Here is a 14897-nt window from a genome sequence, read left to right as displayed (position 1 = left end):
TAGACCAATAGTACCGATGGCAAAGGCAGGATAGCCACTTGTTGTCTAAACCTCACAAGGCACCCCGAGATCCTTCCACGAAACTGTCGTCTTTCTCCTGCGAATGACGGGGATGAGGGCCTATTCGGGTGTCTGGAGTCAATCCCTCTCCTCCGACTCATTTAAAGAAATATTCTTAGTCGAATTCAAGGTGAGTAATCGCTGTTCTGATGTCGAGTGGCAGCAACATTGGTGAGAAAGTCTTTACCCACTCTTCACGCTCATTTATAATCTCACTTTCACACTCTTCCTCTGCTTTGCTCTTTTTTTTCTCTCTAGATCTCTCTCTTACTAGGACAAAGTCTTACCAAATCCCCCTGCAATTACTTTGCACCCCTGCAGTTCCTCTGTGTTGCTAACAGCACTCTTAGTAATCATTAGCACTTTTTAAGGGGGCTTTGAGGTCCATGGAATGATTGGGGCAGAAGGCATTTTATAGAGGGAGGAAATAGGTTTTATATGCAATTGGACTCAGTGGAAAGTAGTATTTATTTATTTTCCACTCAATCCCTAGATCAGTGTGTCCCATGCAAACCTTATTTTGCATGTCATAGTTTGGTTTGGACGTTTAAATGGAAACCTGACAAGCAAGGTATTGTTAAATACTTTGTGAATAAGACAGTGCTTTTTCTTAACAGCATTAGAATTTTCTTCAAAGGGCAGATTTGGTTCCAGATTGTGTGTCTACATATATTTATGAATCTCTGTCACCCCTAGCGTTACGCTCCTGTTCTCCTTTTATGTCCTTGAATAATACTTTTACATTTGGACTCCAACTGCCGATCAAAGCTTACGCTTTAAGCTTTGATCGGCAGAATGATATATTTTTTATTTTATTTTATTTAACCAGTTAGGCTAGTTGAGAACAAGTTCTCATTTACAACTGCGACCTGGCCAAGGTAAAGCAAAGCAGTGCGACACAAACAACAACAGAGTTACACATGGAATAAACAAACATACAGTCAATAACACAATAGAAAAAAGTCTATATACAGTAAATAGGCAATAAAAATATGCAATAAATAGGCCATAGTGGCGAAATAATTGCAATTTAGCAATTAAACACTGGAGTGATAGCTGTGCAGAAGATGAATGTGCAAGTAGAGATACTGGGGTGCAAAGGAGAAAAAAAATAACAGTATGGGGATGAGGCTATTTACAGATGGGCTATGTGCAGTGATCTGTGAGCTGCTCTGACAGCTGGTGCTTAATGCTAGTGAGGGAGATATGAGTCTCCAGCTTCAGTGATTTTTGCAATTCGTTCCAGTCATTTGGCAGCAGAGAACTGGAAGGAAAGGTGGCCAAAGTAGGAATTGGCTTTGGGGGGTGACCAGTGAAATATACCTACTGTAGCGCATGCTACGTGTGGGTGCTGCTATGGTGACCAGTGAGCTGAGATAAGGTGGGGCTTTACCTAGCAAAGACTTATAGATGACCTGGAGCCAGTGGGTTTGGCAATGAATATGAAGCGAAGGCCAGCCAACGAGAGCATACAGGTCGCAGTGGTGGGTAGTGTATGGGGCTTTGGTGACAAAATGGATGCCACTGTGATAGACTGCATCCAATTTGTTGAGTAGAGTGTTGGAGGCTATTTTGCAAATAACATCGCCTGAAGTCAAGGATCGGCAGGATAGTCAGTTTTACGAGGGTATGTTTGGCAGCATGAGTGAAGGATGCTTTGTTGCGAAATAGGAAGCCGATTCTAGATTTAATTTTGAATTGGAGATGCTTAATGTGAGTCTGGAAGGAGAGTTTACAGTCTAGCCAGACACCTAGGTATTTGTAGTTGTCCACATATTCTAGGTCAGAACCGTCCAGAGGAGTGATGCTGGATGGGCGTGCAGGTGCGGGCAGCAATCGGTTGAAGAGCATGCATTTAGTTTTACTTGCATTTAAGAGCAGTTGGAGGCCACAGAAAGAGAGTTGTATGGCATTGAAGCTCGTCTGGAAAATGTTAAGTGTCCAAAGGGCCAGAAGTATACATAATGGTGTCGTCTGCATAGAGGTGGATCAGAGAATCACCAGCAGCCAGAGCGACATCATTGATGTATACAGAGAAAAGAGTCAGCCCGAGAATTGAATCCTGTGGCACCCACATAGAGATTGCCAGAGGTCCGGACAACAAGCCCTCCGATTTGACACGCTGAAGTGAGTCTGCCGATAAGAATGTGGTGATTGACCGAGTCGAAAGCCTTGGACAGGTCGATGAATACAGCTGCACAGTATTGTCTCTTATCGATGGTGATTATGATATCGTTTAGGACCTTGAGCGTGGCTGAGGTGCACCCATGACCAGCTCGGAAACCAGGCTAGTAACAGGGGTTGCAACAATTTCGGCTGATCATTTTAGAAATAGAGGGTCCAGATTCTCAAGCCCTGCTGATTTGTTGGGGTCCAGATTTTGCAACTCTTTCAGAACATCAGCTATCTGGATTTGGGTGAAAGAGAAATGGGGGAGTTTTGGGCAAGTTCCAGTTGGAAAGCGTGGCCAGCCATAGAAAAATGCTTATTGAAATTCTCAATTATTGTGAATTTATTGTGGTGACAGCGTTTCCTAGCCTCAGGGCAGTGGGCAGCTGGGAGGAGGTGCTTTTATTCTCTGTGGACTTTACAGTGTCCCAGAACTTTTTGGAGTTTGTGCTGCAGGATGCACATTTCTGTTTGAAAAAGCTAGCCTTTGCTTTCCTAACTGCCTGTGTATATTGGTTTTTAACTTCCCTGAAAAGTTTCATATTGCGGGGGCTATTCGATGCTAATGCCGTACGCCACAGGATGTTTTTATGCTGGTCAAGGGCAGTCAGGTCTGGAGTGAACCCCGGGCTATGTCTGTTCCTGGTTCTACTTTTTTTTTATGTGGCATGCTTATTTAAGATTGTGAGGAAAGCACTTTTAAAGAATAACCAGGCATCTTCTACTGACGGAATGAGGTCAATATCTTTCCAGGATACGCGGGCTAGGTCGATTAGAAAGGCTTGCTCGCTGAAGTGTTTTAGGGAGCGTTTGACAGTGATGAGAGGTGGTCGTTTGACCGCAGACCCATTACGGACGCAAGCAATGGGGCAGTGATCGCTGAGATCCTGGTTGAAGACAGCAGAGGTGTATTTGGAGGGCAGGGTGGTTAGGATGATATCTATGAGGGTGCCTGTGTTTACGGATTTGGGGTTGTACCTGGTAGGTTAATTTGTGTGAGATTGAGGGCATCAAGCTTAGATTGTAGGATGGCCGGGGTGTTAAGCATGTCCCAGTTTAGGTCACCTAACAGCACGAGCTCTGAAGATAGATGGGGGGAAATCAATTCACATATGGTGTCCAGGGCACAGCTGGGGCAGAAGGTGAGAGACTTGTTTCTGGAAAGGTTCTAAAGCAGTGAATAAAACAAACTTAGGGATGAGGCTTCTAATGTTAACATGCATGAACCCAAGGCTTTTACGGTTACATAAGTCAACAAATGAGAGGGCCTGGGGAATGGGAGTGGAGCAAGGCACTGCAGGGCCTGGATTAACCTCTATATCACCAGAGGAACACTGGAGGAGTAGGATAAGGGTACGGCTAAGGGCTATAAGAACTGGGCGTCTAGTATGTTCGGAACAGAGTAAAAATAGCAGGTTTCTGGGCGCGGTAGAATAGATTCAATGTATAATGTACAGGCAAAGGTATGGTAGGATGTGAATACAGTGGAGTTAAACCCATGTATTGAGTGACGATGAGAGAGATATTGTCTCTAGAAACATCAATTAAACCAGGTGAGGTCACTGCATGTGTGGGAGGTGGGACAGGAGGGTTAGCTGAGGCATATTGAGCAGGTCCGGAGGCTCTACAGTGAAATAAGACAATAATCACTAACCAAAACAGCAATGGACAAGGCATATTGACATTAGGGGAGCGTAGCCGAGTGATCATAGTTGTTGTAGCCCCCTCATGCTGTTACGTCGGCAGACCAGTCATGATGGATCAGCAGGGGTCCGTGTAGTAAAAGGGTCCAGGCCAATTGGCAAAATAGGTATAGTAGCCCAAGAAATTGACTGATGGACCACTTCATCTAACAGTCCGGTATGCTCTAGACAGCTAGTGGGCCGCAGCTAGCAGGCTAGCAGATGGGCATTCAGGGGACGTCGCGCCGTAGGAGAAAAAACCCCTCGGGCAGATTACCTCGGGCAGTCCAGTCGTGATGGATCTGCGGGGCTCCGTATCGGCAATAAAAGGGGTCCAGGCAAATTGGCAAAATAGGTATTGTAGCCCAAGGAGTGGCTAATGGACCTCTTCAGCTAGCCGAGAGATGGGCCTGGCTAGCTCCAGACTAATTGGTACTTTCTTCGGGACAGAGACGTTAGCCAGGGGAAGCCAATCGGATAGCAGCTAGCTAGCTGCGATGATCCAGGTGAAGAGGTTCAGAGTTGCAGTAGGAATCCAGTGATATGGAGAAAAAGGAGTCCGATAAGCTCTGGATTGAAACACGCTGTACAGACTGGCAGGAGTTGTTCTGGCTAAAGTTTAGCTGATGACCGCTAGCAGCTAGTTAGCTGGCTAGCTCCTGTTGTGGGTTCCGGTTCTAAAGTAAAGAATGATACATTACACATCCAAATCTATACTGTATATGAATAGTCCGCCTCTAGGTATATTCCTATCATGCAAGGATGTCAGAATGAAAGGCATTATCGCTGTTCTGCGTTTTAGAGTAAGGCAAATAACCTAATTTCAAGCCTATTGTTGTGCTCTTATGGCTGCATTCAGGTGGTTTCTAATGCCATCTGTTTGTGGTCGATTCTGATTGAATTGTGTAAGAAAAGTAATAGGTATAAGGGGACTGGCTGACTCACTCCACCGTGTGTCAGTAATTTTCCCTTGAATAACACTTGGAAAAGTTGCCCTCTACTTCTTGTATAGAATCTCAAAGCATGTTTCTCCACAGAGAACTCTATCCAGTTGAAGTCAAGTTTACGTACACCTTAGCCAAATACATTTAAACTCAGTTTTTCACAATTCCTGACATTTAGGATAGGATCACCACTTTATTTTAAGAATGTTAAATGCCAGAATAATAGTAGGGCGAAGGATTTATTTAAGCTTTTATTTCTTAAATCACATTCCCAGTGGGTCAGATGTTTACATGCACTCAATAAGTATTTGGTAGCATTGCCTTTAAATTGTTTAACTTGGGTCAAACGTTTCGGGTAGCCTTCCACAAGCTTCCCATAATAAATTGGGTGAATTTTGGCCCATTCCTCCTGACAGAGCTGGTGTAACTGAGTGAGGTTTGTAGGCCTCCTTGCTCGCACACGCTTTTTCAGTTCTGCCCACAAATTCTCTATAGGTTTGGAAATGTGCTTGGGGTCATTGTCTATTTGGAAGGTCCATTTGCGACCAAGCTTTAACTTTCTCACTGATGTCTTGATGTTGCTTCAATATAGCCACATCATTTCCCTCTTCATGACGCCATCTATTTTGTGAAGTGCACCAGTCCCTCCTGCAGCAAAGCACCACAACATGCTGCCACTCCCGTGCTTCACGGTTGGGATGGTGTTCTTCAGCTTTGTCAAATTTGCCAAATGGAGGGCGAGGGAGAGCTTTGTACGCTTCTCTGTGTGTGGAGTAAAGGGGGTCTAGAGTTTTGTTTTCCCTCTGGTTGCACATTTAACACGTCGGTGGAAATTAGGTTGTACAGATTTGTTTCCCTGCATTAAAGTCCCCTGCCACAGGCCTTTTGAATGAGCGTTTTCCTTTTTGCTTATGGCGGTATACAGCTCATTGAGTGCGGTCTTAGTGCCAGCATCGGTCTGTGGTGGTATGTAGACGGCTACCCAAAATACCTATGAAAACACTCTAGGTAGATAGTGTGGTCTACAGGTTATCATGAGATGCTCTACCTCAGCCGAGCAAAACCCTGAGACTTCCTTAGATATTGTGGACCAGCTGTTGTTTACAAATATACATAGACCGCCATCCCTTGTCTTACCAGAGGCCGCTGTTCTATCCTGCTGATACAATGTCAAAACAGCCAGCTGTATGATGTTCATGTCGTCGTTCAGCCATGACTCAGTGAAACATAAGATATTACAGTTTTTAATGTCCCGTTGGTAGTTTAATCTTGCTCATTGGTCATCAATTTTATTTTCCAATGATGTCATGTTTGCCACTTGCAGTGGGGTTTTACTCGCTCGCCTACGAATTCTCAAAAGGCAGCCCGACCTCTGCCCACTTTCCCCCGTCTTCTTTTCACGCAAATGACAGGGATTTGGGCCTGTTCCCGGGAAAGCAGTATATCCTTCTCGTCGGACTCGTTAATGGAAAAAGCTTCCTCCAGTTTGTGATGAGTAATCGCTGTTCTGATGTCCAGAAGTTATTTTTGGTCATAAGAGACGGTAGCAGCGATATTATGTACAAAATAAGTTACAAAAACGCAAAATAACAAACAAATTAACAGTTTGTTAGGAACACGTAAAATGTCCACCTATCCGAGTTGAAGGATCATGAAAAGCAATTGCAAGCCATTGCTATTCCAACAAACACAGAATAGATAGCAAATTGCCAACCTAGCATTTATCCTCAGATGACCTGGGACTAGTGGTTGCCAGGCTTGAATAATACATTTTCGAAGATTTCTATTGGCTTCTTTGACAGCACCGGTAGCTGGAGGCTTTGGTGTTTAAAGAGGATGTGTGAATGTCCTGCAGCATTTCCCTCACTTAAAGGTCATGCTTGACTCCCTAATAAGTAGCGAGGTAATGCTTTATAGCGGGCTGGCTGTGAAGGAGGCACATCATGATGATGGGGGGTGACGTTTCCTCAACTCTGATCTTGGGTCAGTTTTGTATTTTCCTCACTAATGGTTAAAGTTAGTATTAGGGGAGGGATAGCTGATACTAGATTTGTATCTAGGGTAAACTTCACCCCAGAGCCATCAAGATGAAGTGGGGAAGGGTGTCAGAACACCTGCTGTACCAGCTCACACTCCCTTCAATGACCACATAACCATACCTTGCTGGAGATAACTGGAAAAGTTCCACCATGCTATATTTATCACATATAATTTGAACAGATTTTCTAATAATAATAATATTACTGACTATAAAAGCTTTATTGTCACTTGATATTCTGGATTGTATTGTCATATCTGGCCTATCTTCCCTTCCAGTTAGGTGTAGAACTCGTATAACTCTGTCCTCCCCTAACACAAATGATCCACGATCCACCTGGATAACATTGCTCAGTAACGCCAGGGTCTATCCACTTTGTATCTGTCTGCCTCTTTCTTTTTCCCCTTTCCTAGTGTCACAGAGGATTTGATTTAACGCCCTTTGTAATGAGAAAATCCTGCTGTTCCTGTGATAAAGGCTTTCAAAGATTCTATTGGTTCATTGTCATTCCCCCATCGATCATTGGACTAGTTCCCCTCCGCCTCGCTCCATCTTCCATTCATGTCCCTTTTGATATATCAGAGTTGTGGATCAAGTCTGTGAGACCACACACTACGAATGCATATTCATCATGACACTCAATGGCAGAAATGTCATTTTCCACCAAAGAATGAATCTATTGATTCCTAATGTATCTCAAACTAAAAGGGACTGCTTTTTGAATCTCACCCTGTCCTGTCCAAATGACTTGAGAATAGATCCCATTTTTGCATGATAGCCACCTGGCAAGGCTGTCGGTGTTGGACAATCTTTCAATGTAGCAAGCTTCAGGGGTTCTATAAGAAATTATTTTAGAAAGAAAAGTTTAGAAAAGGTGTTCATTTAAATGTGACATTAATTGGTATTAAAGTTGGTGGGGCAAACTCAACCATTTTTTTTCAGATGCGTGCCAGCAAAGCCGCTACACTACTCTTAAACAATACATTAATTGCACTATAACAGTGGCAAACGGTAGCCACAAACTGTTAGGGCCTAATAAAGCTGTCCCGACAGAAGAGCTTTCCTTTCAGCACCATGGAGTGAATCCTTACCACCGCTACACCTGGCTACCTGGCAGCGAAACAGTTAATTCACCTCATTTACTGACTTATTAAAAACTATAGCTGGTATGGCTGACGTGTTTAAGTAAATATGGTTTCTACTGACTCCTTGTGGATTTGTGTAACTCGATAAGAACATTCTCCTTCAATAACAACAAATGCCGATATGATTTTTGACTCTTGAACCAGACACACACACTACTCAATTTATGTTTAGTGAATTCATAATCTTTGTTCTTATCATTAGCACTTATCTCTAAGTATAAGCAAGTGCAAGCAAACGAGCAGCGACGAGGTAGTCCTATTTGTTCAGCACTTTCAAAAAGGACACCGACAGATTCAGACATTTTAGTTCAGATAAATTCAGTATGATGTTGAGACCTTAACTTCCTCTCTCTCTCTGCGGGGGAGGGGGACAAAGCGGGGGGGGGGCCCACTTTTATAGACAATATATTGACGCATAGTCAGCGCATTGCTCAAACACAACTACCCTTGCAATCTCAACTGGAAATACATGGGTCAATTACTGAACCATATGTTGAAAATAAAATATTTGAATGGGAAGAGACTCACTGGCAAACATGGTTGCAGACCCAAAAATATTTATATAGCATCCCCTCCTCGTGAAAACCACATTAGCTAATTATAATACACAAAGTAAGCAAAACAATGAAATGCATCATTCCAACATTGCCTAAAATGATGAACGATACTAATGACATGGACCTACAGTTTATAAGCAATATAACAATTAAGATGTACAAACTATGGCATAAGGAAACAATGAATGGATAAGAGGCAAGCTGCAATTTTGATTGAAGACGAGCGTGCTAAGACAAACGTAGTCAATATGCCTATTTGTTCAGTACTTTTGAAATGGACAGTGACAGAATTCAGCTGTTCTTACAGTATTCTCCCTGTACACCAAGTCAGAACCGTAGGATAAATACGTTTTTTTGAATGTCACTGAAGTCATGCTGGATTGACAGCATGACCAAGTATTCAACCTTTTCTGACCCATGGTGTTGCGTATGAATGTTTATCCCTTTAAGCTTGGAAAAGAGACCCTTTCCGACAATGTTTTAAATCTTTAAACCCAGACTTGGACCACACACCTCCTCCACCGAATAGCAGGCAGGGGAAGCAAAATAGTAATTGCTTTGCAACACTCGCAGTTTGTCACTGATTCCTTCCAAACCACTCACTGTTGACGTAGTGTCCCCATGAGTGACAGAACACTGAGCCAATCATGGCTCAACTAGAGAATATTACCAACACCTACACTCTGTATTTTCGCTGGCTGCCCCTCCACCACAGAAAGCATTGAGCTAGGATAAAACACCTGCATTTTGGAGCAAGAAAGAGAACATGTTTGTATACGGCTTTATTAACTCAAGGATTATTAAAACATTTTTACATTGTTTTTAAACTCATGTGACACCAAAATAACATGCAAAATAGGCCAAATTCAATTTTTTTAAATTATTTTTTTGCTAAACTGGTGGGGTCAATGACGGCCCCACCTGCCCTGAATGACGGGTCGCCACTGACTAAAGGTAATAATGAAGATGTACAGTATATTATTCTGATAACAATATAACAATATTGGCTACTATTTAGCAAAGGAAGTCCAATCGGTTACCCATAACGACTTTCTCATAATTAGCCTCAATGGCCTTTGTCTCTTTCCCTGCAGATGCATGAAAAGTGATTTAGAGCCTCCCATAATGTATTACAGAGGACGCCATGGTTTGGCATTTGATCACTTGTCAGCGTACATGTCCCGTTGTGCAGGTGGCCTTTCACCCCCTCCCAGACATGTCTCCTCCTGAATAGTAACCATGTAGGAATGCTGTTGGCATGACACCCCTCGTCACAGAATATCACAAATTCCCCCTTCAAATTCATTTTTTCATCATTTTCAAACCTTGAAACTGTATCCAGTGTCTGTCCTTTGGTTGTTGATGATGCTGTTGTTTTGTTATCGCTTGTGATGGGATGGTAACATGGAAAACAACTTAAAGCTGAAGCTCTTGGCATTGATTAAGCTGTTGAAAGTAATAATAGCATAATGTTTGAGGGCAATTTTAAAACGAAATCTATAACAATATTGTGCTCAAGTAATAGCCTTAACTTTGCCTGAAGACCTACAGTGTTAGGCTCTGTTGTTCAACTGTGAGGGTTTAATCACCTGTGTGAGTAAAGCTTCTTTAACATGTATTCTCTCGTTACATTTCATGCATCTTTGTTTTGAACATGAGCTCATTTCACTGGACTGCTACAGGTAAAATCCAGCCTGCATTGGCAGCATCTAACATGTGTGGCGTTTGTCCCCTCAAGGCTTCTTGGACTCGGCCTGAGACGTACGAGGTATGGCTACTAAACGCGTAGCCAGATCCTAGATTCAGTGCCTAACACCTAGCCAGTCTCATAGTAGACTAACCCTGTTCACTACAGAGCATTCGTGTTGACTTTCTCTCCAAAGTCTTTCCTCAAACTCCCCAAAATCTGGCACCAATACGATTCCAGACTAATGAAGTCAAATTCAGGAATATGAAATGAGACGCTTCCTTTTGAAAGATAATTTTTCATTAAATGTTTTGATTGCTAATTTACGACTTGCCCTCCAGTTCAGTCCCTCATATTGATTCCGCTCATACATTTGGTTTCATAACCACTTATTATGAGGGTGTCGACAGTTCCCACAAAGCAGTGCCCCAAGAGTCCTGTCAAGAGACTGGGGCTAGCCAGGCACCATTGGAAAAACCTAAAACTGCCAACACTGTGCTCTGCCGTGGACCAAGCCCAGCCAATCTAGCTGTGCCTTTTTTGAAAACACTAACCAGCCTAACTGTAGACTGCATAAATAAAACCCTAAAATAGAGATGTGCCTTAATGCTGTCTAATCCACTGCTTGAAAGATAGAAAGGACCAGGATAAAAGCCAACAAGATATTTTATAGTAATGTGATGCCAAACAAAACCAAAACCAACACATGAATTCAACAAAGGCTATTCGAGGCATTTACTCAACCACCGCAATTCCTCTGTCACACAAGGCATAACTGTTGTTTGGTTCAGTGTATGAATATTCATCAACATGTGTGCTGTGTTTATATGAATGATTCAGTGACATATGGATGGTGTGTGTGAGTGATGGGGAAAAATAGGATTCCCAGAGCTCCAGATTAAAACTAGTTAATCATCTTGCAAGCCGTTATAAACCTTTCATGAATCCCACTGCCTTCACAAAAAAATACTAAGTTAAATTCACTGGAAAAAGTATATTTGTAACGGTTTTCGTCTTCATACGAAGGAGAGTCGGACCAAAATGCAGCGTGTCGATTGCGATTCATGTTTAATGAAAAAAAACACACTAAACACAAACACTACAAAAACAATAAACGTAACGAAAACCTAAACAGCCTATCTGGTGAAAACACATAGACAGGAACAATCACCCACAAACACACAGTGAAACCCAGGCTACCTAAATATGGTTCCCAATCAGAGACAATGACTAACACCTGCCTCTGATTGAGAACCATATCAGGCCAGACATAGAAATAGACAAACAAGACATCCAACATAGAATGCCCACCCAGATCACACCCTGACCAATCAAAACATAGAAAATACAAAGTAAACTATGGTCAGGGCGTGACAGTACCCCCCCCCCCAAGGTGCGGACTCCGGCCGCAAAACCTGAACCTATAGGGGAGGGTCTGGGTGGGCATCTGTCCGCGGTGGCGGCTCTGGCGCTGGACGTGGACCCCACTCCATGACAGTTTTAATCCCCCTCCTAAACGTCCCTAAATAGGTTACCCACCACAATGATAACATGGGACAGAGGGACAGCTCGGGACAGAGGTAACTCGGGACAGATGGGTAGCTCAGCACTGAGAGGAAGCTCAGCACTGAGAAGAAGCTCAGCACTGAGAGGAAGCCCAGGCAGGTAGTAGAAACTACCAGAACCTGGCTGGCTGGCGGTTTCAGCAGATCCTGGTCGACTAGCAGATCTGGAAGAATCTGGTCGACTGGCGGATCTGGGAGAATCTGGTCGACTGGCGGATCTGGGAGAATCTGGTCGACTGGCGGATCTGGGAGAATCTGGTCGACTGGCGGATCTGGGAGAATCTGGTCGACTGGCAGATCTGAGAGAGTCTGGACGACTGGCAGATCTGAGAGAGTCTGGACGACTGGCAGATCTGGAAGAGTCTGGTCGACTGGCAGATCTGGAAGAGTCTGGTCGACTGGCAGATCTGGAAGAGTCTGGTCGACTGGCAGATCTGGAAGAGTCTGGTCGACTGGCAGATCTGGAAGAGTCTGGTCGACTGGCAGATCTGGAAGAGTCTGGACGACTGGCAGATCTGGAAGAGTCTGGACGACTGGCAGATCTGGAAGAGTCTGGACGACTGGCAGATCTGGAAGAGTCTGGACGACTGGCAGATCTGGAAGAGTCTGGACGACGGGCAGATCTGGAAGAGTCTGGTCGACTGGCAGATCTGGAAGAGTCTGGTCGACTGGCAGATCTGGAAGAGTCTGGACGACTGGCAGATCTGGAAGAGTCTGGACGACTGGCAGATCTGGAAGAGTCTGGACGACTGGCAGATCTGGAAGAGTCTGGACGACACAGACTGGCTGCTCTGGCTGCTCCATGCTGACTGGCTGCTCCATGATGACTGGCAGCTCTGGCTGCTCCATGCTGACTGACTGCTCCATGCTGACTGGCAGCTCTGGCTGCTCCATGCTGACTGGCTGCTCCATGCTGACTGGCAGCTCTGGCTGCTCCATGCTGACTGGCTGCTCTGGCTGCTCCATGCTGACTGGCTGCTCCATGCTGACTGGCTGCTCCATGCTGACTGGTGGCCCTGGCTGCTCCATGCTGACTGGCGGCCCTGGCTGCTCCATGCTGACTGGCGGCCCTGGCTGCTCCATGCTAACTGGCAGCTCTGGCGGCTCCTTGCAGACTGGCAGCTCTGGCGGCTCCTTGCAGACTGGCAGCTTTGGCGGCATCCTGCAGACAGGCAGCTCTGGCGGCTCCTTGCAGACTGGCAGCTCCTTACAGACTGGCAGCTCTATGCAGACTGGCAGCTCCTTGCAGACTGGCAGCTCCTTGCAGACTGGCAGCTCTATGCTAACTGGCAGCTCTATGCTAACTGGCAGCTCTATGCTAACTGGCAGCTCTATGCTAACTGGCAGCTCTATGCTAACTGGCAGTTCTGAACAGGCGGGAGACTCCGGCAGCGCTGTAGAGAAGGAAGGCTCTAACAGCGCTAAACAGGCGGGAGACTCCGACAGCGCTGGAGAGGAGGAGGGCTCCGACAGCGCTGGACAGGCGAGGCGCACTGTAGGCCTGATGCGTGGTGCTGGCACTGGTGGTACTGGGCCGAGGACACGCACAGGAAGCCTGGTGCGGGGAGCTGCTACCGGAGGGCTGGGGTGTGGAGGTGGTACTGGAAAAACCGGACCGTGCAGGCGCACTGGAGCTCTTGAGCACCGAGCCTGCCCAACCTTACCTGGTTGAATGCTCACGGTCGCCCTGCCAGTGCGGCGAGGTGGAATAGCCCGCACTGGACTATGCAGGCGAACCGGAGACACCGAGCGCAAGGCTGGTGCCATGTAAACCGGCCCAAGGAGACGCACTGGGGACCAGCTGCGTAGAGCCGGCTTCATGGCATTAGGCTCGACGCTCAATCTAGCCCGGCAGACACGCGGAGCTGGAATATACCGCACCGGGCTATGCACCCGCACTGGAGACACCGTGCGCACCACTGCATAACACGGTGCCTGTCCGGTCTCTCTAGCCCCCCGGTAAGCACAGGGAGTCTGCCCAGGTCTCCTACCTGGCATAGCCATACTCCCTGTTAGCCCCCCCCCAAGAAATTTTTGGGGCTGCCTCTCAGGCTTCCATCCGCGTCGCCGTGCTGCCTTCTCATACCAGCGCCTCTCTGCTTTCACCGCCTCCATTCTACGGTAACCTTCCTCGCACTGCTCCAGCGAATCCCAGGCGGGCTCCGGCACTCTCCCTGGGTCGGCCGCCCACCTGTCGATCTCCTCCCAAGTAGTATACTCCATACTGTACTCCTCCTTGGGCTGTTCCTGTTGTTTCTTCTCCCGCTGCACCTTAGTGCGGCTACACTCCCCTGGTTTAGCCCAGGGTCCTCTCCCGTCGAGGATTTCCTCCCATGTCCAGAAATCCTTATTGCGCTTCTCCTCGCGCTGCTCCTGCCTGTTGACACGCTGCTTGGTCCGTTGGTGGTGGGTGATTCTGTAACGGTTTTCGTCTTCATACGAAGGAGAGTCGGACCAAAATGCAGCGTGTCGATTGCGATTCATGTTTAATGAAAAAAAACACACTAAACACAAACACTACAAAAACAATAAACGTAACGAAAACCTAAACAGCCTATCTGGTGAAAACACATAGACAGGAACAATCACCCACAAACACACAGTGAAACCCAGGCTACCTAAATATGGTTCCCAATCAGAGACAATGACTAACACCTGCCTCTGATTGAGAACCATATCAGGCCAGACATAGAAATAGACAAACAAGACATCCAACATAGAATGCCCACCCAGATCACACCCTGACCAATCAAAACATAGAAAATACAAAGTAAACTATGGTCAGGGCGTGACAATATTATTCATTCAGGTCTCAGGTGATCAATACTCTAGCATCCAACCATGAATTCACATCAGAAAACTGACTGTCAGTTTTCAATCTCAGTTCAAAAAATGGGACTGCAACCATGTAGCCTAGATAATTGCCCCACAGCCAGGATAACTTTATAACTGAAATGTTGATCTGTCAGAATTCATATAATTTTGGTTCTCCTAGCTTAGCCAATTTTGGTTTAGCTTCAGTAGATAACTAGTGTTGCTAAATGTGTCTT

General features: G+C 45.5%; 1 protein-coding gene across 19 annotated transcripts in view; it reads left to right on the top strand.

The window, feature by feature from the left end:
• The window catches only part of ncam1a (neural cell adhesion molecule 1a), a 315716-nt gene that overhangs the window by 233742 nt on the left and 67077 nt on the right, over positions 1-14897 (top strand). For 13 of the 19 annotated variants that reach the window (XM_036937580.1, XM_036937573.1, XM_036937569.1 and 10 more), the window contains exon 9: positions 10334-10363. The exons of the other annotated variants lie outside the window; for them this stretch is intronic. In XM_036937580.1, the coding sequence (XP_036793475.1) occupies positions 10334-10363 (30 nt within the window). The remainder of the gene's footprint in view (positions 1-10333; positions 10364-14897) is intronic. 19 annotated transcript variants of the gene reach the window in all.

Source organism: Oncorhynchus mykiss, chromosome 12 (genome assembly GCF_013265735.2).
Source record: "Oncorhynchus mykiss isolate Arlee chromosome 12, USDA_OmykA_1.1, whole genome shotgun sequence".
NCBI lineage: Eukaryota > Metazoa > Chordata > Actinopteri > Salmoniformes > Salmonidae > Oncorhynchus > Oncorhynchus mykiss.
Note: the sequence above shows the minus strand (reverse complement) of the source record. Positions and strands in the feature narration are given on the sequence as shown.